We start from the raw sequence: 22,448 nt of genomic DNA on the forward strand, positions 1-22,448 counted from the left end.
GGTATTGGTCGAGTCTCTTTTTTCTTTCTCTTCCTGCTCTCTTCTCCCATGCTTGCTAGGAACAGCGACATGCTATGTTTTCTCTTGTATTGCTAGTAGGTTGATGGGTCGCACGCCCGACACACATGTTTTAGTTACACTTGCATCGGTCGATGCAGCTTCTGCGTCGGTCGATGCTTCCCCATTTGGCATCGGTCGATGCATGTTGGCATCGGTCGATGCTGTGTCCTGGTTCGTTGTTTGTTGTGTGTTGATTGTTGTGTGTTGGTTATTGATACTCTATTGCTTGTGTGTATAGCCCAGTAGATGGGAGGATTGCCTTACTGAGTGTTTATAAAATACTCATGCATTGCAATATGTGTTTGTGGTGCAGGTAAAGGCAAAGTGTGATCGTGGAATCAAGGCAATGAAGAGGAGGATGTTCTAGTGGTTCGCTTGGTTGTCTAGCTTCTGTTAGGTGGCTAGAGTTGAGTCCTAGAATGTTGCTTAGGATTACTGGTTCTTTGAATTATGTTGTTTTGGATCATTAGCTAAGATTGGAATTAATACTGGATATTGCTAATGTTATGATTATTGGTTATTATATTTATTGAATGTTGGTAATATTTTCCGCTGTTGATTGTGAATGTGGTTAGGTGGCTAGTGGGTATGGGACCACTAGTTATAGATTATTATTATTATTATTTTATTATTTATTATTTATTTAAAAAAAAGAAAAGATCGGTCGTTTCATTATGTGACAACCTGTCCTGCGGACCCCACTAGCCCACCGCTAGCTGCCCCAACGGACCGTCCGTGGACCCTGCTAGCCCACTGCTAGCCGTTCCAACAGAATCCAAGCTGGCCCTGCAGGGAATCGATCCTAACCCATCACTGTGGAAATCCACATCCACCAGTAGGTTATTGGTGCACCAGACGTTCCTCGAACCCTGGTCCCCACCCTTTAACAATCTTCCCACAGGACAAGTTGCCACCAATTGACCTGCAGATCAATTAGTGACAGCTTGTCCCGTGGAAGGTTGTTAAAGGGTGGGGACCAGGGTTCGAGGAACGCCTTGTGCACCAATAACCTACTGGTGGATGTGGATTTCCACAATGATGGGTTAGGATCGATGCCCTGCAGGGCCAGCTTGGGGTCTGTTGGGCCGGCTAGCAGGGAGGACTAGCGGGGTCCACGGACGGTCCATTGGGGCAGCTAGCGGTGGGCTAGTGGGTTTCGCGGGACGGATTGTCACAAGTCTAAAGGAGAAGAAGGAGAAGGACAATCGACTCGAGTCGAGGCAAAACATTGTGTATCGGTGTATTGTATGTATCTTTATCTTTAAGTGTGTTTTGGTTTGACGGATAACCGATCGGATTTCGATTCGGATCGGTTTGAAACCAAAAACCGAATCACAATCAGAATATAATCCGATCGAATTTACAGTAAAACCAAAACCGATCTAAATCGGTTTTATCAGATCGGTTCACATCAGTTTTATCGAATTCGGTTTATTTGTCCAGAGCTAAATAGCATTATCAATGCTTTGTTTTGAGATGAAACGTGGCATATACAGTACGGTGTCGGATTAAGACATGATACCGTCATACCGTAATCATGTCCTAACTTGACATCGCTGTATCATATGACATTAAATTTTTCTTATTTTTCGAAAACGTCAATATGATTTTAATTGATTGTATTAGACCTATGGCAGGTGATATCAGTCAGTTTTCTAATAAGATTTTTTTTTGTTCATTTATATAAAATCCAACTCATTGACTTTGCAATTGGCAGATATTCACGATATAAAAAAAAATATATATATCTGAAGCAGTTATATATAAAAATCTATTAGTCTTTCGTAAAAACTTAATGTGTACTACCCTAGATATTTTTTTCCTTTGTTAACATATCAAACTGAAAATAGCTATAAGAGAGTACATGACCCATCACCCATCCATAATCAGGCTTATAATTAAATTCGGAGCCCTACCTTCATGCTGATGGACACTGACACACTCTTAATCAGCATGGTTTTGGATAACATTCTAGTTAATTACAATCCATTTCTCGTTTTACGCCAAACACTTCTAAAAACCTACGATTCCAAAAACCAATTTACATATTTAAAGCCCATCGATATATATATATATATATATATATATATATATTGGTTTATCAGCCCATCGATATTAATAATAAACTACTACATCCGACGAGATTTAGAGCCATGCATCGCAGATTATACAGAGTTACAAGAGTAATGTAGCTTGCTGCTAGTTATAATTTTGTTCAATATATACAGTTAGAATCGAGTTATCACTATGGTCGAGGTCTATTCAACACAAAATGGATTGTTAGAAACCAGCAAGAAGCTATTGGTGCGGGAATTGGCACCCCCAGCATACCAATCTAAACCCGCAAAGAAACCGGTTATCTAAACTGGGAGTTCAGCCCTGAGGTGGATTCTATCTTCGAATGAAGGTCCAATAGCATTAAGAAGCACATCTCATAAATAGGAAGCCGACCTCCCAGTTCGCCCGGCGGCCGACCTAACAAGAAACAAGAAACTTTCCATATCACGGCCGATCTGATTAGGAAAGTAGATATATTTTGTAATCTAAGACGAAGTATAAATAGAGGGAGACTCCTTCATTGTAAGGCATCCAGCAATTAATACAAAAAAACCTAATTCTTCATTGTTCTTGAGCAAAACCCTAACTTGTTTTCCAAGAAATTTCAGTTCCCTTTTATTTGTTAGGTTCGATCCGATTTCTTAGAGAGAAAGTGTTATTGAATTTGCTTCCCCCTTTAAACAAATTCATTGTGTGAAACTCAGTTTCTACAGAAGCTAAAACTGAAATCATAATGTAAAGTGTTTTATAGTGAAATCATAATGTAAACTGAAATCATAGTGGTCATAATGTAAACTGAAATCATATCATACATCAACTTATCACGTCATCACAATTAGATAACAAGAAACACAATTATTGGAAACTCTCTAAAGGCCCAAGAAAAACCCAACCCTTCTACCTTTGATCCACTGTTAACCCCCTAAAAGCCCATATCAGATGTTGTTATTTTGGCCCTGCCCAACAACGCGATTAAGTAACTGGGTTGACCCGTAATGTTTGGGTGACATATACATAACCCAGAAGCATATCATCTTGTTCTATTAATTTCTTCTTCACCTCTAAAGAAAAAAAACAATTAGGGTTACGAATTGACGAATTAGCAACCATGGAAGAGATCACCGATGGAGTAAACAACATGAACTTGCGACTGATTCCCAGAAGAAAAACCGGATTCAAGAGAGGTAGAATTACCCGCCCGCATGCGCGGTAACTACCTCAGAGGAGTTTTTTAGTGTTTTGAAGCAAAAAATAATTCAGAAGAAAAAAAAAAAGTTAAGAGAGCCCCTTATATAGTATACCCAATTATGTTGTAAGAGACAATACATGTCGATTTTGTGTTGGATGATAGAATAATACAAAAGGAAAAAAAAATTTGGAAAGCAAAGATTTTATTTCTTTTCCTCTCTCTCTCTCTTTCTCTCGCGATCGAATTTAATAAAAATACTTAAAGTGACGTATTTTATTTGCTTTCCTAGACCGTGCAGACCTTTCGGTTACTGAACAACTGTGTTGCCTTTGATAAATCCGAACATGGAATATTGGAGAATCACCTATCGTTGAAGCTCTCACCCTCCACTGACAACCACAAACCCAACATTTTACAATATACAAAGTAGGCCTTGATTCAGGCACATAGAAGTCAAACTTTTGGACCACACTTAATATCTTCAGTCTAACCAACAAATCTTTTCTTGATTCATATGTTTGACCAACCGCTATATCATTATCTCTAATATCTAATTCGTCAAACAGACTGCAAAAATTACAATTCCTTTTAGGAACGAAAAATCTGTGTTTGTTAGTTGTTTCCACAATTTCCTCTTTGTCATCCTTCGTTTCCTCAACTGCATTTTCCTTAGGAAAACTATACTCTTCATCCCCAGAACTTGCTCCCTCTGGGTCATTGAAACAATCAAACCTCATATCATTGTCTTCATCTTCCCCTTCTTCCTCGTCTTCTGCCACTCGTTTTTCCCCACACGCCTTCTTTTCATAGTTATCATGACGAGTAGCCATCTCCACTTTATCGTATTCCCCACTTTTAGATTTCTTCTCATCTCTTGAATCGACGATTTCAACACACAACCGACTCACTCCTTCTGCTTGACTTTGTCGTATGAGTCCTTGAAACTGCTGCCCATTACAAACAAACACCGGCGGGGTTTCCTCTGGTAAGGAAAACGGCACACTCTTCGATGTTAATTTGTATGATAACTTCACCTCACAAACTCTTCTGTCAAACCTGAAATCCTCTTACACCATTTCAATAAAATCCTCATAAGAAATTTCTCTGCTCAGTCCTATCACTCTACAACCTCTTCTTACATCGACTCTAAACAACCAACGGTTGCTAGAAAATAACCACTTCCCACATAACAAAGGGATCTCCAGCATTTTTTCAACAAATTAGGTTAAGTAATTGGAATGGGCTAGATAGGTTGGACTAAGGAACGCAAACGACATTTTTTTCTGCTATCACTTTTATCTTCAGGGCAAAAATGTCTTTTCAAATATTGGGGAACTCCATTTAACCTACAATAATATGTTAGGATTCACCTAACAATCCAATAACTCTATCACCACACGAAACACTAAGTCTACGAATCTTATACTATTTTAGTAAGCAGTAACTCTATCATAACATTATTTACAAACTTTGTTCTCACCAATAACTCTATCAGCAATACTTCGTCTACCGTCACTACTCATTAGTCTGACAAATAACTCAATCATGACATCTAACTCTACCACCACTACAATTAAGTCTATCATCTATCTCTAATTCACCCATAACTCTAAGAATCTTTTTCTTACTTACTCTACCACCACTAAATTTAAGTCTACGGTTGCGACTTACTCTACCGTAAAACTCTATGGTTCTCACTAACTCTACCATAACTATTTTTAACTCTCTCGCGTAACTCTCCTAGTTTATAAAATCTATCATAAAACTATATCTCTATCACCATTCAACATCAATCTATCCCATAAATCTAATAATATTCATAAATCTACATGCTAACTCTACCAACCTCATATAACTCTATGTAACTACAATGGTAGACTTATGGATTGGCGGGAAAGTTTCTCTCCAAAAACAGCTCTCTTTTAATGCTCTCTTTCCTACGTGGCTTTTTAATTACGATGGCATGTTTGGTAATTATTGTTTTCCTAACACAATTTTCCAAGAACCATTTTGGGATTTTTAATCATAACCCCTTACCCCCCATTCTGGTAATAAACAACGATTTACGACCTAGTATAGTAACTCTCCCATATATATATGTCGTTATTTAGAGTCTAGAGATCCTATGACAATTTTTCCCTGGAAGATATAAGAAAATGCTACAGTGTGTGACATACATGCATGATGCTAGTGCACAATTGGATGATTTCATCTTTAATCAAAGTACATATCGATCGAGGTTGTTAGAAAAAAGTATCCTATATTTTTACTAATGAAATTAGTTTTAGTAACAAATATTTAAACATCATGTTATCAATCGCCATTTATTTTGAAAGGTTTGTATACTTTTTACTGATATGATGGAACTAAGAATAACAGTGTAATATTGCTCATAGAAACTGCGTCAAAGATTACAACCGCACAATCCCAATTTGGTTAAACAAATATTAAAGGACAGAAGTAAATATTAAATGACAAATGAGATGTGATTAGTTTTACGATTAGTTATAATTACCTGAGGTAGTTACAACAGCACAATTGATACTTATAGGTCTCGGGAGAAAACTTGTTGAGCCGGGCCGATTAAAAACAAGGCAAAAAGAGAGGTAGAATTATCTAAGCTCAGTGATATACAGACGCATAATAAAAATACTTAAAGTGTGTGTGATTGTAAAGAATATAACATGTTAATTGGGGAAATTAAGTTATTGACCAAAGAACACTGTGAATTTACCAAACTATTCCCAGATGACACACAGAACTACAGGCGCATTTAGAAAGAAATGAGAAAGATAGAGAGGTTGGCGTGAGAGTGAGGAGAGAGAAAATAATATAATTGTTTTATGATTTTTTTTTCCTTTACGCTTTTGATTTGTATTTCTGTTTTTTATTTACAGCAAATAAATTTAATTTTTTTTTATAAATCTTCTTAAAAACTAACTCTTTTTTCTATATATATCATGATTTGAATTTTGGAAAACTGACATAAACTTATTCTAAAGAAAATTTACTGTATACAAAAATTACAAATAAAATAGTATAGAACAAAATAAAATAGTATGGAAGTATTGGTAACATGGGTGGTCAATAACCGTCGAGTTAATTGAATGGAAAAAAAATTATACCCTAAAGAATATAACATAGGAAGCTCAATCTATCAAGTTAATAGTGGTTTGGTTTGGGCGGCAATGATAAAATGGTAATAGTAGTGGTAGTAATAGTGGTGGTCATGACGATGATAGTGGTAAGGATGCTAGCGTCTGTGATAGCCGGTGGTGATGTCAACGGAAGTAGTAGTGGCCAATAAAACATGCAAAAAAAATTATACCCTAAAGGATACAACATAGTGAACCCAAACTGTCAAGTTAAACGTACATCAAATAAAAAATTACTATACTACAACATAGAGAACCCAAACTGTTAAATTAAAAGTACCAAATAAAAAATTACTTGTTGGGCCGGGCCGATTAAAAACAAGGCAAAAAGAGAGGTAGAATTATCTACCTCAGGATCGAAACACTGCCTAATGAGAGCAGCTCAGGAGTCCCAATACCAGTGAGCTAAGCTCATAGGTGATATACAGACGCATAATAAAAATAATTAAAGTGTGTGTGATTGTAAAGAAGCTTTTTGTTTTTGAAATTCTTTTTGTGTTTTTCTGTTTTTTTCTTCGCTGTCTCTTCTTCACTCAATTGTTTGGGCTTAACGGAGGGGGACTCTGTTGAAAGTTCCAAATTGTATCTCCCAATGGAGCTAACCATTGCACTCCCAACACCATATCACAACCCCCTAAGGGAATCAACATGAAATCGTCTTTAAACGCTGTTCCTTGAAATGACCACTTAAACTGAGAAACTTTGCCCTGTACTCCCAATTTACTACCATCAGCAACCGCTACCCTTGCCTCCTGTAGCTTGTACTGCCACACCCAATGCCTTGGCTGTACTTGGGTTCATAAAGTTGTGTGTGGAACCAGTATCTAACAAAATGAACAAAACCTTCTTACCATGCGTCCCTCTCACCTTAATGGTACGGTAGTCTGAGACTCCTGAAACAGCACTTATTGACACTCGAGGCATGTCTTTCTCATCCTCTACCTCAACTTGCTCTTCATAATATTCTTGTTCCTCCACTTCCTCGTCTACTTCTATCATAAACACCTGCGTCTTCTTGTGCTTAAGATAGTGCTCCGGGGTATACTTCTCGTCACAGATGAAACACAAACCTTTAGCACGTCGCTCACTCATTTCTTCTTGTGACAAGAACTTTATGTTCTTTGGAGGTTGAACCCCGGTGTTACCCACAGGTGCCTGGTTAGTTTGCTTAACCACTCCCTGATTCTTCACTGTAGAACTGGTAGAACTCTGTTTCACAGATGACCATCCCCCTGAATTCCCCTTCTGGTGTGGATGAGCTCTCTCATACAACCGACCAAGTACTAAACATTGACGAACAGACTGAGGTTGAAACATGCGGATATGCATTTGTGTATCCAACCTGAGTCCTGCCAAATAAGCTCTCATCAGATACTCCTCCGAAAGTGACAACCTGTTCCTGATCAGCTCAAAGCGATGGTGATAATCAACAATTCCATTTGTCTCTTGTAGTTGCTTGAGCTCTGCGATAGGATCATCCAACACGTCTTCAAAGCGTTCCTGCAACAACAGCTTATAAGCTTGCCAATCACGCAACACATTCCTTCCCAACGGTGAGTGCATCAACGATTGATGCCAATCTGCAGCATCACCATCAAAGTGTATCGCAGCCATTTTGACCTTGAAGTCTCCTGGGGTGAAATCAAGCGAAAAAAAGTCCTCCACCTTAAGGATCCACTCCGCAACTCGCTCTCCATTAAACCTGGGACAATCAACCTTTCCCATTCGAGTCACACCAGCATAGTGATGTTGATAACCTCTATCCTCACCTCTGTTCTGATGGCCATACCCATCGCCTCTGTTTTGATAACCATAGCCCTAGCTCTCCTCTGTTTTGATAACCCGGTTCATCACCCTTGTTTTGATATCCCACCCCAACACCTTGGTGTTGAAAATCCGAGCTATCTCCGCTGTTTTGGTATCCTGATCCCTCACCTTTGCTTCGATACACCGATCCTTCTCCTCTGCAACGGGTAGACTTCTCCACCAAGTGTTCCGGTGTCGCCGATACTACCGGTTCACTATCATCACAGATTTGCTTCCCATGAGGTAAAGGTTGTTGATCAGTCCTTAACTTCACCATTTCAAACATATCGGCAATGTTGTCATCAAGTTTTTTATTTTGTTCAGCAATCGCAACTTCTAAACGTTCAAATACCTGAGCGATCTGAGACCCCAGTGTCACCTCCGTCGAAGGAACCACCGATCGCCCTGTTTCTACCACATCCTCAGCTCGGGTAAGCTGAGATCTCGTTTCCACCGCCATTGATTCCGAGGAAAACCTTGCTCTGATACCAGTTGATAACGGAATTAGTAAACAAACAAATACCACACTCAAATAAATGATAAACGGTACAACGTTCAAGGAAAACGCAGCAACGCCATCTCACCAGCAAGAATCTCAAGGAGAGAAACCAGCTAAACGATGAGGAAGAAAGAGTTCTAGAAGATTCTACAAATTCAGATAATACGCATAAAGAAAACGTGAGCTAACAAGTGCTCATATATAACTGTTAACTAACAGTGTTAACAGTAACAGCTTTATTCCGTGACGATGACAGCTTCTCCCAGCTCAACACACACGTGACATTCTCTTCTTATCCTGACTTTATCTTGACTTCACACGTGCAGTGCTAGCTCTTCATTTGCTATATCATCCTGATGGACAAAGGTTCTTATCACCTTCTTCCTGCGTTAGTACTCAAATGAGTACTAAACCCATTGTGGTTTTAGATTGCTACTGTGTGTGTTGGGTGTTCATATTCATTATAGTTAATGTTTATCTCTCTGCTGTAATTGTTTGTCTTTTTGAGTGTAGAATCATGAATCTCATGTCATCGCATTCTTATGTGATTGATTCTAGATGTAACTGGTATTGTAATTGATATTTTTTGCAGGTAAGGACAGATATCTTGGAAATCTGCGGTATTTTTTTTTTTTTAAAGAAGGTCATTCACTACATGAAGATCAAATACCATGAAAGTACCGTGGACAGTTTCGGGACGTTGTCTTTGCAAAGCTTTCTGGTGCCCGTATAGTACGCATAGCAGTCCACCCCAATGCTATGAAGGTAACTTTTTTCTTACTATGCTCACTTTTATTATCTTTTAGGTTTCCCTGAAAGACTAACCAATTCTTGATTACATTCTATGTAGATGGGATATGGGTCTGCTGCGGTTGAACTCTTGACCAGGTAAATGCATGATTACGACTTAATTGATTAATACATGCAGATGCATAATTGATTGATACGTGCAGATACTTTGAGGGTCAGCTAGCTTCAATATCAGAAGGTGATGATGAACTGGATGTGGAGCCTTCAGAGTTACCAAGGCTGCTGAAAATGTTAATAGAATTTGCTCCATTCTACATCAGTCAAATCCTAGTTGAGAATATCTGTTTCTCCTCATTCTCCTGAATTGGTTATTCTTGTATTGTCTACTAGTTCCTAACACAATTTCTATATATGGTTGGATCAGAGTGCTGTGACTGGTGAGCGAGCACACATGTATGCTTTCGAAACCATTAACATTAAGCAACGACACGTTTGAAGTTGATGAGTCGGATGAACTGGGCTTCTTCGTCCCCTTCCATAAAGGTTCATTGATTATTTAAGTGGAATCGAATGTTTCTGTATCTTCTGAGTATGACACTTTTCGTTTAATGTTTTGGCCAATTCTTCAACTTTGGACTTTTTTTGCAGTACTATTTTAGGTTGACAACTTTTCCTGGTGCGGTTTTATCGTGTTGATAATATGATCAACTTCCTGGAGGTTGATTCTTGGGGGAATTCATCAGATGGATTTTTGAAGAAACTCGCCCGTGTGCTTTCACCTTATGATATGGTTTGACTCAGAGGGTAGACTTCGTTGCCAAACTTCGTTGACTTCAATCTGGTTAGATTCACTCTCTGAAAGTCACGTATTTTATTGAAAAATGTACGGAATGCATTTATGACTCATTCTCCTTGAGCAATATATTGAGATATGTAGTCTGCTTAAACAACTACCCAGTGATAAGATTCTGCTTACAGATTCAGACAAATACCAACCACAGGTTCTAGCTTCATTCTCTGTCTTTTCGTTTGGTTTGGTAATAATTTTTTATTTTGTTTTCTTTCCGAAGGTCTATGACATCTGCAAAACTCTAGCTCATCATTATTTTCAAGAGAAGCTCCTTGTCTCGCTGTCATATGTTCAAGCATCTGTACTCCTGTGTTTAGGCTTGCTAGAGTAGTCTGATTTCTCGAGCATCGAGGTATACCATATCTACTCTTAAATAAATTCCGATGATCTGGGCCGCTGCTTTATGTTTTACCAAATATGTGGAGATAAATAAACTTGCAGAGACAAATGCAGATAGAGAGGGGGCAAATACACTCTCTTCTATTGAAGGTTGGAAAGAAGTTATACTGAATGAAATTGCAACAAAAGAGATAGAATCCACCTTACCTCGGTTGTGAGATGTAAGTTTAGATGGGGAAAACTAACAAAATTTTGCTCGATCGATCATAATATTCTCCCTCATTTTTGGAAATTAATAAGTACATACATGAATGTCTTATTTATGGTTGAAATGATTCATGGTGGCTTTTGGTTGCAGAGAGTGCTTGAACCTCACAATGTATCAGTAGATGAAGATCTCAGGGAAGGAGCAAAAGAAGTTGAGGTAATCACTTCTGTTTCCGTGCATGCCTATATTTTGTTTTGGTTGCCATGTAAGGTCGAAACATCATTCACACTCTCAAACGTTTGGGAATAAAGGAACAAATGAGGGCAAAGATAGAAGAACTGTTGGATCTTGAGCTGCTTGAACAATTTGCTATTGGGGACCAAGATGCTCAGGAAGGCTTTGCAAAAGTCTAAGATCTCTTCAAGTGGTCTTGTAAGTATCGAGTCCACCAAATCTGATAACAAGAAAGAGAAGCCAAGTGGTTTTGATAAATCCACCAAAAAATAGAGAGGCAATGATGAGCACTCCTCCAGATCCAATAAGAAGAGAAGAGCCTGATGTGGAGTTCATGCAACAATGGTTTTTTTTTTGCAACAGTGACCAGGAAATTTTTATCATTGGGGTTTCTATGAATTTGGATTTTCTATGAATTTGAATATTATTAAATTTTTGGTTTGATCATCACAAAATGAAAAGAAAAAAATATATTTGGGCATCATACAGCCATAAAGTTTTCTATGAAATATGACTAATATTTTTTTTTTACTGCAATATGTCAAACTGGTTCACATCTTGGTAGCAAAAGACTTCCCACATCCACAGGTTTGTGTAGCGTTAGGGTTCGGGAAAGAGAAGCCTCCACCAATCAAAGCATCGCTGTAATCAAGCTGCATTCCAAGAAGGCAGAGCATGATGCTCTTCGGATCACAAAACTGCAAAAGAAATGTTCACAATTTAAAAAAACAGAGCTTTCACTTTAGACTCCAGAAGACAACGAGAGACTTGAAGTCTAGCTCAAAAATCGGCAGCTACGATCGATAACTCTTCCTATTAGGATGCATGCTTCAACACGAAGATTCATCTTGTAAGTATGGCGGGTCTATATATTTCATCAGCCAACTTGCTGATCTTACCCTTAGACCTTATTATATCGGAATGGAAGGATCGATCCTGCATAGTTTACCTATGGTAAATCCTTCGTGTTCAATGGTCGAATCATTCTGGTCTTGCGTTTGCTCTATTCTCAAAGTCCATCGTGTAAGACATCCCCGAGCATCTTCCCTGTTTGACACCAATTCTCAAACACAAATATTCCCCACGTTCTGACCTCAGATGCTTAAGTGCATTTTCTGACAGAGACATCACCGGCTTCAGTCCCTCCATTGAAGGTGCCGCTGAGAAATTCGAAAAGCCTCTTTAAGTTATCGTGAACAAAGCAATCAAAAATAGAGCAGACTCACGACCCTTTTTGGATGTACAGCCGCAAACAAACTTACGAGGAGGCATATCTATGTCACAGATATATATTAGCTTTTTAAAATCCTCAGAGACAAAATAATTATCAACCCGCAAAGCTCCATGTCTTCTGCCCAATGTTATAAATAGAATCAATCAATCAATCAATACAATAAAACTAGAATGTGTTCGCTCTCCTCATCTGACAACTCAGCACTTTAGAGGCTCTTCTCAACTTGACATCTCAGTAAAATTGTTAGCCAATAAAAACATTTCAAATAATACAATTCAACATATCTCAACCTAGTATAGAAACATTTACTAGGTTGAGAGGTATCTATACTAGTATTTTCGCAGCCTAATAATACAATTCAATAGTTAAGAGGTATCTATACTAGTATTTTCGCAGCAGTAAATACAATTCAATAGTATACTAGTATCTCAACCTAATAATACAATTCAATAGTTAAGAGGTATCTATACTAGTATTTTCGCAGCAGTTTTTGCTCAAAAATATGTTTATAGAAACATTTACCATTAAATGCTATTTAATGCTTATATTCATATCCAAACAAATTTAGTTTATTTTCTCTACTATCCTTATAACCAAACATAATTAAAATATTTTATATATCCATATATATAATATTCTATAGTTAATATAGATATTTAAAAGATTTATTCTATATTAAAAAATTTATTCTCCTATCATCTTTTTTTATTTAAAAGTTTAAATGTAGTGAATCATCATATAATACATAAAGTTAATAAAAATGTATATTTTTCCTGCATATATTGTGATTTGAATTTTTTTAAACAAACATATAATACTCAATTAATATAAAAAGTATGTGTTGAACATACATATATAGTAAATTTACCGTATATAGTAAATTAAAAAAAAATAAAAGTTTATAATTTATAACTGATATAACTAAATTTAATAAAAATTTTTAAATTATGAATATTTAAACTTACAAATTTTCAAAATAACACAAACAAGTTATATTACATGACGGGTTATATGACATTACATGATTGAATTGATAATACTAAAAAATAAAATATCATTAATATGATACTTCAATACGGGCTAAATCCTTATTTTACTATTTTAACAACACAAAAATAAAATATGTGGAATCAAACTGATTTAATTAAGATTATATCAAACAAATAAGATTATATTAAATCAAACTGATTTAATTAAGATTATATGCGGTATACCACGAATTATATACTAAATCACTAAAATTAACAAAAAGTACATAAGCAAAATTAGTATTAAAAATAGTACATTAACAAAAAAAATCAAATAAAACTTGCCCTGCGGTGTACTGCGGATCATAATCTAGTCAATACAATAAAATTAGAATGTGTTTCACTTCATGTGATGACATCTCAACATTTTGGAGAAACCTAGAGTTGACACATCATTTAAAATAAGTGACTAATCAAAATAAAGAAATCATTTCTCGAGTTTTGTGGGCGCAAAATGTCAGCATTTTTTTTGTTTTTGTGAGAAAACTTATACATATAAGGGATATGAACCAAACTTTACCAAAAAAAAAAGAAGGGATATGAACCAAACTAAAGTATCCTCTCAAGTGTGATTGGAGGATGAACTCTCTTTGTGAAACATACATAAACTAGAGTAAACAGTTATATATATTATCAAACAAAAATTCTCATATGTCTATCTTATTGCTCATGCATTTACTATGTGATTTCTTTTCACAGTAATGATTGCAGTGTTTAAATTTAGGCATGTGATAACAAATGTTCCTGTCTCTCAAGATTTACATATAAGAACACCATAACCATAACCATAACACATTAACATAACTACATAAGTATAATATTAAAATAATAACACAAACCAAACTAAAGTAAAAATATGTCTATTTACTTTGACATATGTGGACTTGTTATATATATATATAAAAAGGTAATTTACAAAAGGAAACAAAACAAATAATAACGTAACAACAACACAAACTATATAAATTTAGATGATTTGGAAACTACAAAAAATACACTAATATATCTCCCAAAACAAGTAATACGAGAAAAAAACATAGCATATAGTAGAGTTAAGCCAATTATAAGATTAAATTTACCCGACTGAAATATAAATCAGTTTTTAAACATCAAATGTATTTAAAAATGTATAGAATAACATCCCGCAGCATCGCACGGGTCTAACCTAGTCAATAAAATAAAAGAAGAAGTGTTTCTCTTCAGAGCATGACACCTCAGCTTCAACTTTGAATCATGTGTTGACACCTCAGTAAAAATTTATACCCTATCAAATTATAACATTAATACAGCTCAGATGATTTTACTCCTGCGTGGACTAAACAAAAGGAAACATAGTGTTTAATCAATTACTCAATTTCTTCTTCTTCGTCGTCATGATACCATGGATCGACTGTTCTGCTGAATGCCTGATTTCTTCTTCTTCGGCGCCGTGTATACCATGGTCCGACTGTGTTGCTGCTCCTAGCCATGGCTCTCTCTACCAATCTGTGCAGATAGCCCATTGATGGTCAATCGGTTGTGGTGGATTTCTTCTTCTTCGATCCACCAGAATATGTTCATCAGATCCGACGATGATGGGTTTCTTATCCTTCTACTTTTCATTCCCAGGTCACATAATTTTATTCTTTATGTCTCTTAATTTTGGGGAGTAAGGAAAATTTCTAGGCTGTGAATTTGAGATTGTATTGATGTGTTTGAATCTAGAAATTGGAGGAGATCTGAGGGAGAAAGAGTTGAGTGCTCCGGTGAAAGAGGACACTTGTAGAAGGCACCATCACACCCGGGATCGATTCCCGGCTCCTATGTTGTAGGAATTTGGCTACTGGACCGGCCAGTTGTGGCCCAATGGTTGACAAAAAAAAGTGTATAAAATTATATTCACCTGCCATTAAATTTTTTTAATTAACTAATTAATATTTATTAATTATTAATAAACAAAACAAATTGTTGACCGATCAAATTAAATTTAATTTAAAAAAGTAAATAAAATATGTCCGAATCTAAAATAATTCGTACCTGAGAAAAAAATTATTATTAAAAAAATAATAGCTAAATTTTTAAAAATCTAATCAAACAAAATCTACAACTACAAAATTTTATCAACATTTTTTACCAGCATGGATTAAAATTTTTATCAAAAATCTAATCGAATAAAATCTATATTAGTTCTGTTTAATAGCTTAGATTTTTATAATTAATAAATAACATAATAATAAAATAAATTATTATAAATTTTCATTAAAAAAAAAGTTCAGCCCGCGGTTTTCTGCGGGTTAGTACATAGCTAGATGTAAAATGAAAAGTATGTCAAATTTTTAGTTCATAAAAAAAAAAGGTAATTGAAGTTGCTCTTTCTAATTTGACATGGAAACACAAAATATATTTTTAATTTGTGATATTTTCTTGCTATTTATTTGCTTAGATGTTGGTTTTAGAAACAAAACTAGGTCGTAATCCGTGCTACAACACGGAGAGAAAAGTTTATTATATTTTTAAATTCATAATACTGTATTATTTTATATTTTCACCATACTATGTGCACTCTATAGTTATTGTACATGTAATCTCATTGAGCATTGTGTTCACTTTAGAGCCAGAAACACTTCCAGTTATATCTAATTACATCTGGCCTCTATCGTGTACTCCCGATCATATCTAATAACCTCTGTCCTGTAGTGTATCCTCCCGTAGTAGCTGTTGTGTTATATGTCGTTTCTATTTGACTATAATTTCTTCAACCTATAAATAATGTACAATTACATTTTTAAAGATTTATCAAGAATACAATGAATGTAATAAGTTATTAAACTTCTTTAATATTATATATAAAAACCTGGTTAAATAATTGGAAATAATAAAGTAGTAGTATATTAAATATGATAAATATAAGATATAAATAAAAGAATCAAAATGAAAATAAGGAAGTACGGGATAAAACTTATTTGTTGGAGTATATGAATTATAAGTTTTTATAAATTTATTGGATGGGTGATATTATAAAATTCAACCTGCAAAAACAAACAAAATATTAGATCAAAAAATTTTCACGAAAAACAAAGCTATAAATTTTGTAACAATGGAAACAAAATAAAAACAGAGTCTTACATAGGTATCCATGAAGCTGAATCAAATGTTTTGGAAAATCTCTTTGAAGATGACGTTCCTTGTTTTCTTTTGAGGTGTTCCCGTTTGGGTCAGTAATAAGAATTTTCAATCCTGATTTACTGTTTACGTACACAAGACATCGCTACATATAGCAGGCCATGAGAAAAAAACAGGCCAAGGCAAATATAACTCAGCATTTGAGAGTGATTGACCTTGACTTTTGTTGATAGTCATTGCAAAAGCAACGGTTATCGGAAATTGTCTACGTCTCAATTTGAAAGGCATCCGTGTATCTGATGGTATTAATACCATCCTTGGTAAAAGAACAATTTTACCAACTCTCTAGCCCGTGATTATTCTTGCTTGTATAACATGATGTGTAATCTGTAGTCTTGTTCCTTTCATTAGACCTCCATGAGCATCAATATTCCACAACAACATTACTAGACAACCAATTTTCAAACAAAGCGCATGGTTTGGTACTCCTGAAATCCTAACTGAATTAAAAAATCCGGGCTATATGCAGGATTGTCTTTTGACCTTTTATCTGCAGGATCAATACTATATGAACTAAATTAAACCCTTTCCTGACTTGTTAAACCATAAACGATTGAAACAAAACTACAAATAATTGGGATAAAAAAACACAGAAAACAATAGTATTTAAAGAAGATTTGAAGTAAACGGTTACTAACCTTCTAATATGGATAGAATGTGGTCGTTTATTGTTTTGACATCATCATTTGTAGGACAAAAAATAGTTCTGCTTTGAAAATAGCTGGCATCCTTCGCTGTATCAAACAAATCACCATATACTGCATTAATGATTGATTCAATAGGAAAGTTTACTTATGTGATAAGCAATTCTTCTGGGATGTCAATATCAACAACTCCATCATGTGGTTCGTCAAGTCTTCTTTCTCCAACATCAAGAATCCATTTCGAGAACTCTGCAATCTGTCTGGCTTCATTTGGACATATGTATTGCATAAACTTCATATTTTTTGTTAGCCTTAAAACTTTACAATGATTCCAAAGGTAAGATGAGTTTAAGGATGAGTTAACTATTTGTTGTCGACTAGCACCAACAATAACAGGAAGTATCTGATGGAAATTACCACCAAAAATAATGACCTTACCCCCAAAAGGTTTATCTTCTGGATCATGCATTATATTTTTCAAACTTCTGTCCAAAGTCTCAGAGCAGTATTTACTCATCATTGGAGCTTCGTCCCAAATTATCAACTTTGCTTCTTGGACTAATTCACCTAGATCAGAAGACCTTGACATATGGCACATAGACATTTCATGAACATCTAGAGGAATGCCAAACATTGAATGAGCTGTTCTGTTACCTCCCAACAAAAGAGAGGCTATACCACTAGATGCTACATTTAATACTATTTCTCCCCTGGACCTTACAGTTGCAGATAAAACTTTCCAGAGAAATGTGATGGAGCGGAAGCAAGAAAGAAAAAAGGACTTATTTCTTACGTTCCCGGGAAACTAAAGAAACAAGGTTCTCTGTTTTCTTCACGAAAAACAGAGGAGAAACTCTGTTTTGCTACACGAAAAACAGAGGTTTGAGACTTGAAAGAATACGCTTCTTTGCAAAACTCGGATTTGTAAGATAACTCTTTATTAATTCAATTCAAGGATGATCCTCTTTACAAGCATTAGAGGTCTTATTTATAGAGCAGCTAAATCGAACTGAAAAGGAAAACCTAAAAGAAATAGAAATTTGAGACAAAAGGAAGATCAACAAAAAAAATAGAAAACTAACAAAACAAGAAGGAAAACAAAGAATTCTAGAAGCTTGTGTGACACGTAAAGATGTGCTACATCAGGTCTCCCCGGGTAGAAGAAGATTCGACCCCGAAGCTTATACGCATTTGGAGACTCGTGATAGAAACAATCAACCTTGATCACTCCCTTACCCAACTCTCGTTGGAAAAACATGACCAAGCAGGCAATAAGAACCGATTCATTATTGTCAGTAAACCCCTTAATCATCTAATCTCTTAGGCTAAGTGAGTAAACCTCTAACATTTGTTGATATAAGCATTTCATCTACACCTCTCGGTGGTAAAACAGCCTAGATCTAATCTCACCCTCTTGGTTTGTTTACAACATTAAGAACACCAATCTAGAAGGGAATCTATAAAACATCTAAAATCAAACTAAGACATCCTAACCGATCAAGAACACAAAATCATCTATCCCATCCCTAGAAACTTTACTACACTACTCGGCAATCATTGCAAGAAACATAAAAGCAAATATGAAAGAAAATTGCATTATATTAAAAGATAGAGTAGAAGATAAGAGTACAAGGTAGAAATCTAAAGAAATGATAAAAATATATGAAATAAATCCTAACAAAAAGTGAAAAGTATTTTGAGTCGCTCAGTTCTCTCTCAGAAGCTCTCGCTCTCTGGTTTGAGGGTCTACGGCGTGCTCGTTTGCGAGGAAGAAGAGGAGGGGTTTATATATGGAAACCCCTTTGACATAGCTTCCCAGTCCTACCCGAGGGTCTACTCGATGGGGTGCACGAGGATGAGGTCGGGTTACTCCTCGGGTAGATCTTTGGGTTGTTCTTCCTGCTCTCGGATCCTCCTCAATCGTGTTAGGGTTCAGACTGTTCTTCCAGCTCGATGGCTCCTTCGGGTACATGCTCGGATTTGTCCTTGTTTTCCCCATTTTAGACTCTTAAGCACCTGTTTTCATCCAAAGTATGCAAATGCAAGAATGCAACACCCTAAATGGCCTAAAAGTGAATTCCTACAGTTAATGACCTAAAAATGCTAAGGTAAATGTATAAATAATGCAAAATATGGACAAAAAAGGATGCTAAAAACATGTAAATTAGAGAGTTATCAAGTACCTCATGTACTTATTAGTCACTTCTAGTGGAGAAACTAATCGACATTGACCGCGACTTTATATATCATACTAGCATTTGATCCGCGCTACGCGCGGAAGTTAGATGAGGATATTTTTTTGGTTGATTTTGTTAGTTCATTTTTTGGTTATGTATTTTCCTTCTTTTCGTCTGGGGTTATGTTGTTCGTATGATTTTCTTCGCTCTTTTGTTGGTTAATTTTTGTTCATGTATGTTTTTCAGATAGTATAATATAGTCATTTTTTTTTGATTTTTAATAAATTTAAATCATCATGATCTTTTTTGGCTTTCATAAAAGATAATATAGAATTTAAGTTTGTAATTGTTTTGAGTCGTTAGTTGTGCTTATTTAAAATTATTTCTCATTTTCTCGTTGGATTGTTATTTCTAGATCAATTGTGACATGGAAGAAAGGTCATTGGTTGTACATCTCTTTGAGCATGTCGAGATTCTTATTGTCTCTCTGGATCACACGTTTGAATGCCCCTCCAAAACCTAGCCACACGGGTTAGAAACAGAAACAATCAAAGGTTAGAATGTTAAAGAAATCAATAGGAAGGAAACAAGAGACAAGTTGATCTTAGGGTGGTTCAATCCATGTTTTGGTTTTAGAAAAATTGGTTACTAAATCAAATCAACTATGCCATTGCTTTTTACAGTCTCACGTTTAATCAAATATGTTTCCAAAGGAATTAAAGTTTCAGCTCATCTTTAATGAGTTTTTGGATTATCTGGTTTAAACATCTCTAGTTAATTTGCAAACAGCAAGAAAACACACCTGATCCAAACTTGTGAAAACAATATCTTCGGGAATGTCTGAAACTCCGCTTGACGATAACTGGTGTGAACGTTCATGTGTGTTGTACAGCTTGTCCCTCACATCTCCAAGAATAGCTCGGTATAGCTCATTTGCAGGGATTTGTTTCCAAAATTCTACATCCATCCAAAAACCAATTATACATCCAGCAAAATATAACAAACTGTTGAATCTTATATAAAAATTGTCATAGAAAGTAACAAACATATATAGTGTTTTGCATCCCTCTTCGCACACCTTTGACGCAATGATGTTCTGTACGCACCCTAAGTTCCTCATTGCAACGCCACATAGACATCTGGAAAAAAACACAAATAAAAACCAAAAGTAAGATCTCTGTCTGGGAGACTACAACCAAGAAAATTAAAAAAAAACTGCTAAGTAATTTAACTTTTACTTACCTCAAACATAAGATCTTCAATCTGGGAGAAGTAGAGATTAACAGCCATCATTCTAGCTAATAAGCATACATCTCTTGTGACTTCAGGAGTTACTCATGGATTTCCTAAATTTAGAAAATGTCTCCACTAATGAGAACCAATTCATGTTTTAAATGGCTAAAGAGAAGAAAAAAGTGAGAGTGTACCATCACGGTCTCTGTTCATCCATGAAGAGAATTGAATGAGAGGCACATTGTAAGGAACACACTCGTTGATTCCAATGTTCTTTAAAGCCGTGCCGACACGTCTCAAGAACTTCGGAACTCCTTTCCAAATAGTCGCGTGGAGGTAGCTCATACCCGCTCTCATTTCACTTTGAGGTGTAAGAGGAGTTCTTCGGATTTCATCAGTGCGAAAAGCAGCTTGAATCTGGTGCAACCAAAAACAGAGTTTTATTAGAATTCAAGTAGAAGAAGCTTCATTGAGTTCTTAAGTTGTGTATGTACCTCTCATTGCAGAGCTTCATCGAGTTCTTGTTTTTTAATTAGGAGTAATGTCCTTTCCATATAACGGCGTCAAACAATCACGAATCTTGAAAACATTGAGATGAAAACACATCATCAGTAAAGTCACACACACACAGGGCATCAACAAAATGTAGGAACTCAAACTAAGGTTTAACAAAACTTCAAAAATTTTGGAGCAAGGACCGACGAACAGACTGAGTCGGATGAGCAGTCAACAGTCTGATTCTTGAGAGCATCAAAAACCTCTTCAGGAGTCTTGTTAAGCTGCAAAATCCTTTTGAGAGTCTCTTCAATGTCGGATTCAGTTGTTGCAGAGGCCTCATCAGCGAAATCGCCTTTTTTGATTTTCTTAATCCTACACCGGTAAGCAATCTGGACTTCCTCAGTCAGATTAGCTAAGCTAAGCATGTTGGATAATGCTTTAGTGACAACAATTGAATCCCCTAGCTTATAAGTGTTGCGGTTCCCATCGTAATCAGCAGCAACCTCGTAGTATTCTTGAACCTTTTGACACAAAAATAAAAACATAATCTGATTCAGAACACCAAAACATTAACTGAATAAAACAATCTCAGTGAGCCATTGAAGCCAAACAAAAATAACTCTCTAACCCAGTATTAACAAAAACAGAGAATTCTGATGCAAAACTACTCAATTTCACTAAAAATGATTGAACTTTTAGAGATGGACATAATATAGAAACAGGAAAATATTGAAAGAGTAAAAACATGACACACCTAGAAGATCTGTATTGGTGTTGGCAAGAGAAACGTGACGAAGCAATCTCCCAATGATCTTCTGGTGTAGGCAGCCAGCTTTGAGATTTGCGAATGAAACAACAGTGGAATCACCTTGGATAAAATGCAGAGAGTCCAGAAATTGTGAGAGGCATGAAGTTGGATAATAAGACATTATATAGAACTTCACCTTGCACCAATTCAAGAAAAAGTAATGGCCTTCAATTGAATAAGAGAGCATTGAAAGACTTCAATTACCGTTTTAGAGGAAGCCGATCTGATAAAGATAGTGAAAGGGTTTAAAAGATAAGTGAGTAAAAAAAGAATGAAGAAGGTGAGAGACAAAACAGAAAAAGATGAGAGGACGGTTGAAATCTGTAACACCCGCAAACCTTTTCTTGGTATTTTGGCGACGGCGTCGATCGACACCACCGAAGGTGGCATCGATCGACACTGTTTGAGGCCGGTTTGGACGGTTCGATTTTAAATCGTCCGGTTTGCGTGGTTGGTTTAGGGAAACCCTAGAATCGGGTTTTTAAAGAGGGAGCTCGAGTTTTTCTTCTCTCTTGG

General features: G+C 36.0%; 2 protein-coding genes and 2 pseudogenes across 6 annotated transcripts; 1 reads left to right on the forward strand and 3 right to left on the reverse strand.

Moving 5' to 3' along the window:
* Positions 1 to 9,114: 9,114 nt before the first annotated feature.
* Positions 9,115 to 11,657, forward strand: LOC104779735 (RNA cytidine acetyltransferase 1-like). 4 transcript variants are annotated; one of them, XM_087509845.1, is made up of 10 exons: positions 9,207 to 9,233; positions 9,360 to 9,532; positions 9,618 to 9,655; positions 9,721 to 9,847; positions 9,942 to 10,060; positions 10,166 to 10,358; positions 10,588 to 10,719; positions 10,821 to 10,927; positions 11,065 to 11,130; positions 11,226 to 11,657. In XM_087509845.1, the coding sequence occupies exons 2-5, from the start codon at positions 9,527 to 9,529 to the stop codon at positions 10,011 to 10,013; spliced, it is 243 nt and encodes an 80-aa protein (XP_087365971.1). In that variant the 5' UTR covers positions 9,207 to 9,233; positions 9,360 to 9,526; the 3' UTR covers positions 10,014 to 10,060; positions 10,166 to 10,358; positions 10,588 to 10,719; positions 10,821 to 10,927; positions 11,065 to 11,130; positions 11,226 to 11,657. The 4 variants fall into 4 exon arrangements, 2 of the variants coding, with proteins under 2 accessions (XP_087365972.1, XP_087365971.1); XM_087509846.1 differs by lacking the exon at positions 10,821 to 10,927 and having other exon boundaries at positions 9,115 to 9,532; XR_015596501.1 differs by lacking the exons at positions 9,207 to 9,233; positions 9,360 to 9,532; positions 9,618 to 9,655; ... (1 more) ...; positions 9,942 to 10,060; positions 10,166 to 10,358 and adding an exon at positions 10,401 to 10,518.
* A 42-nt stretch (positions 11,658 to 11,699) lies between these two features.
* Positions 11,700 to 14,850, reverse strand: LOC147945305 (iron-sulfur assembly protein IscA, chloroplastic pseudogene; annotated as a pseudogene).
* A 2,514-nt stretch (positions 14,851 to 17,364) lies between these two features.
* On the reverse strand, positions 17,365 to 17,850 carry LOC147945306 (uncharacterized). The gene has a single exon (XM_087509191.1). It carries the CDS (start codon positions 17,848 to 17,850, stop codon positions 17,365 to 17,367), a length of 486 nt encoding a protein of 161 aa, XP_087365317.1.
* Positions 17,851 to 19,765: 1,915 nt separating this feature from the next.
* Positions 19,766 to 21,232, reverse strand: LOC104779737 (phosphoenolpyruvate carboxylase 2-like; annotated as a pseudogene). Its single transcript, XR_015596249.1, has 6 exons — positions 21,121 to 21,232; positions 20,821 to 21,043; positions 20,636 to 20,739; positions 20,440 to 20,532; positions 20,196 to 20,350; positions 19,766 to 19,912 (listed from the first exon to the last, which is right to left on the reverse strand). The product of XR_015596249.1 is annotated as a phosphoenolpyruvate carboxylase 2-like (transcript).
* Positions 21,233 to 22,448: the final 1,216 nt, after the last annotated feature.

Source organism: Camelina sativa, chromosome 4 (genome assembly GCF_030686135.1).
Source record: "Camelina sativa cultivar CO46 ecotype springtype chromosome 4, ASM3068613v1".
Taxonomy (NCBI): Eukaryota; Viridiplantae; Streptophyta; class Magnoliopsida; order Brassicales; family Brassicaceae; genus Camelina; species Camelina sativa.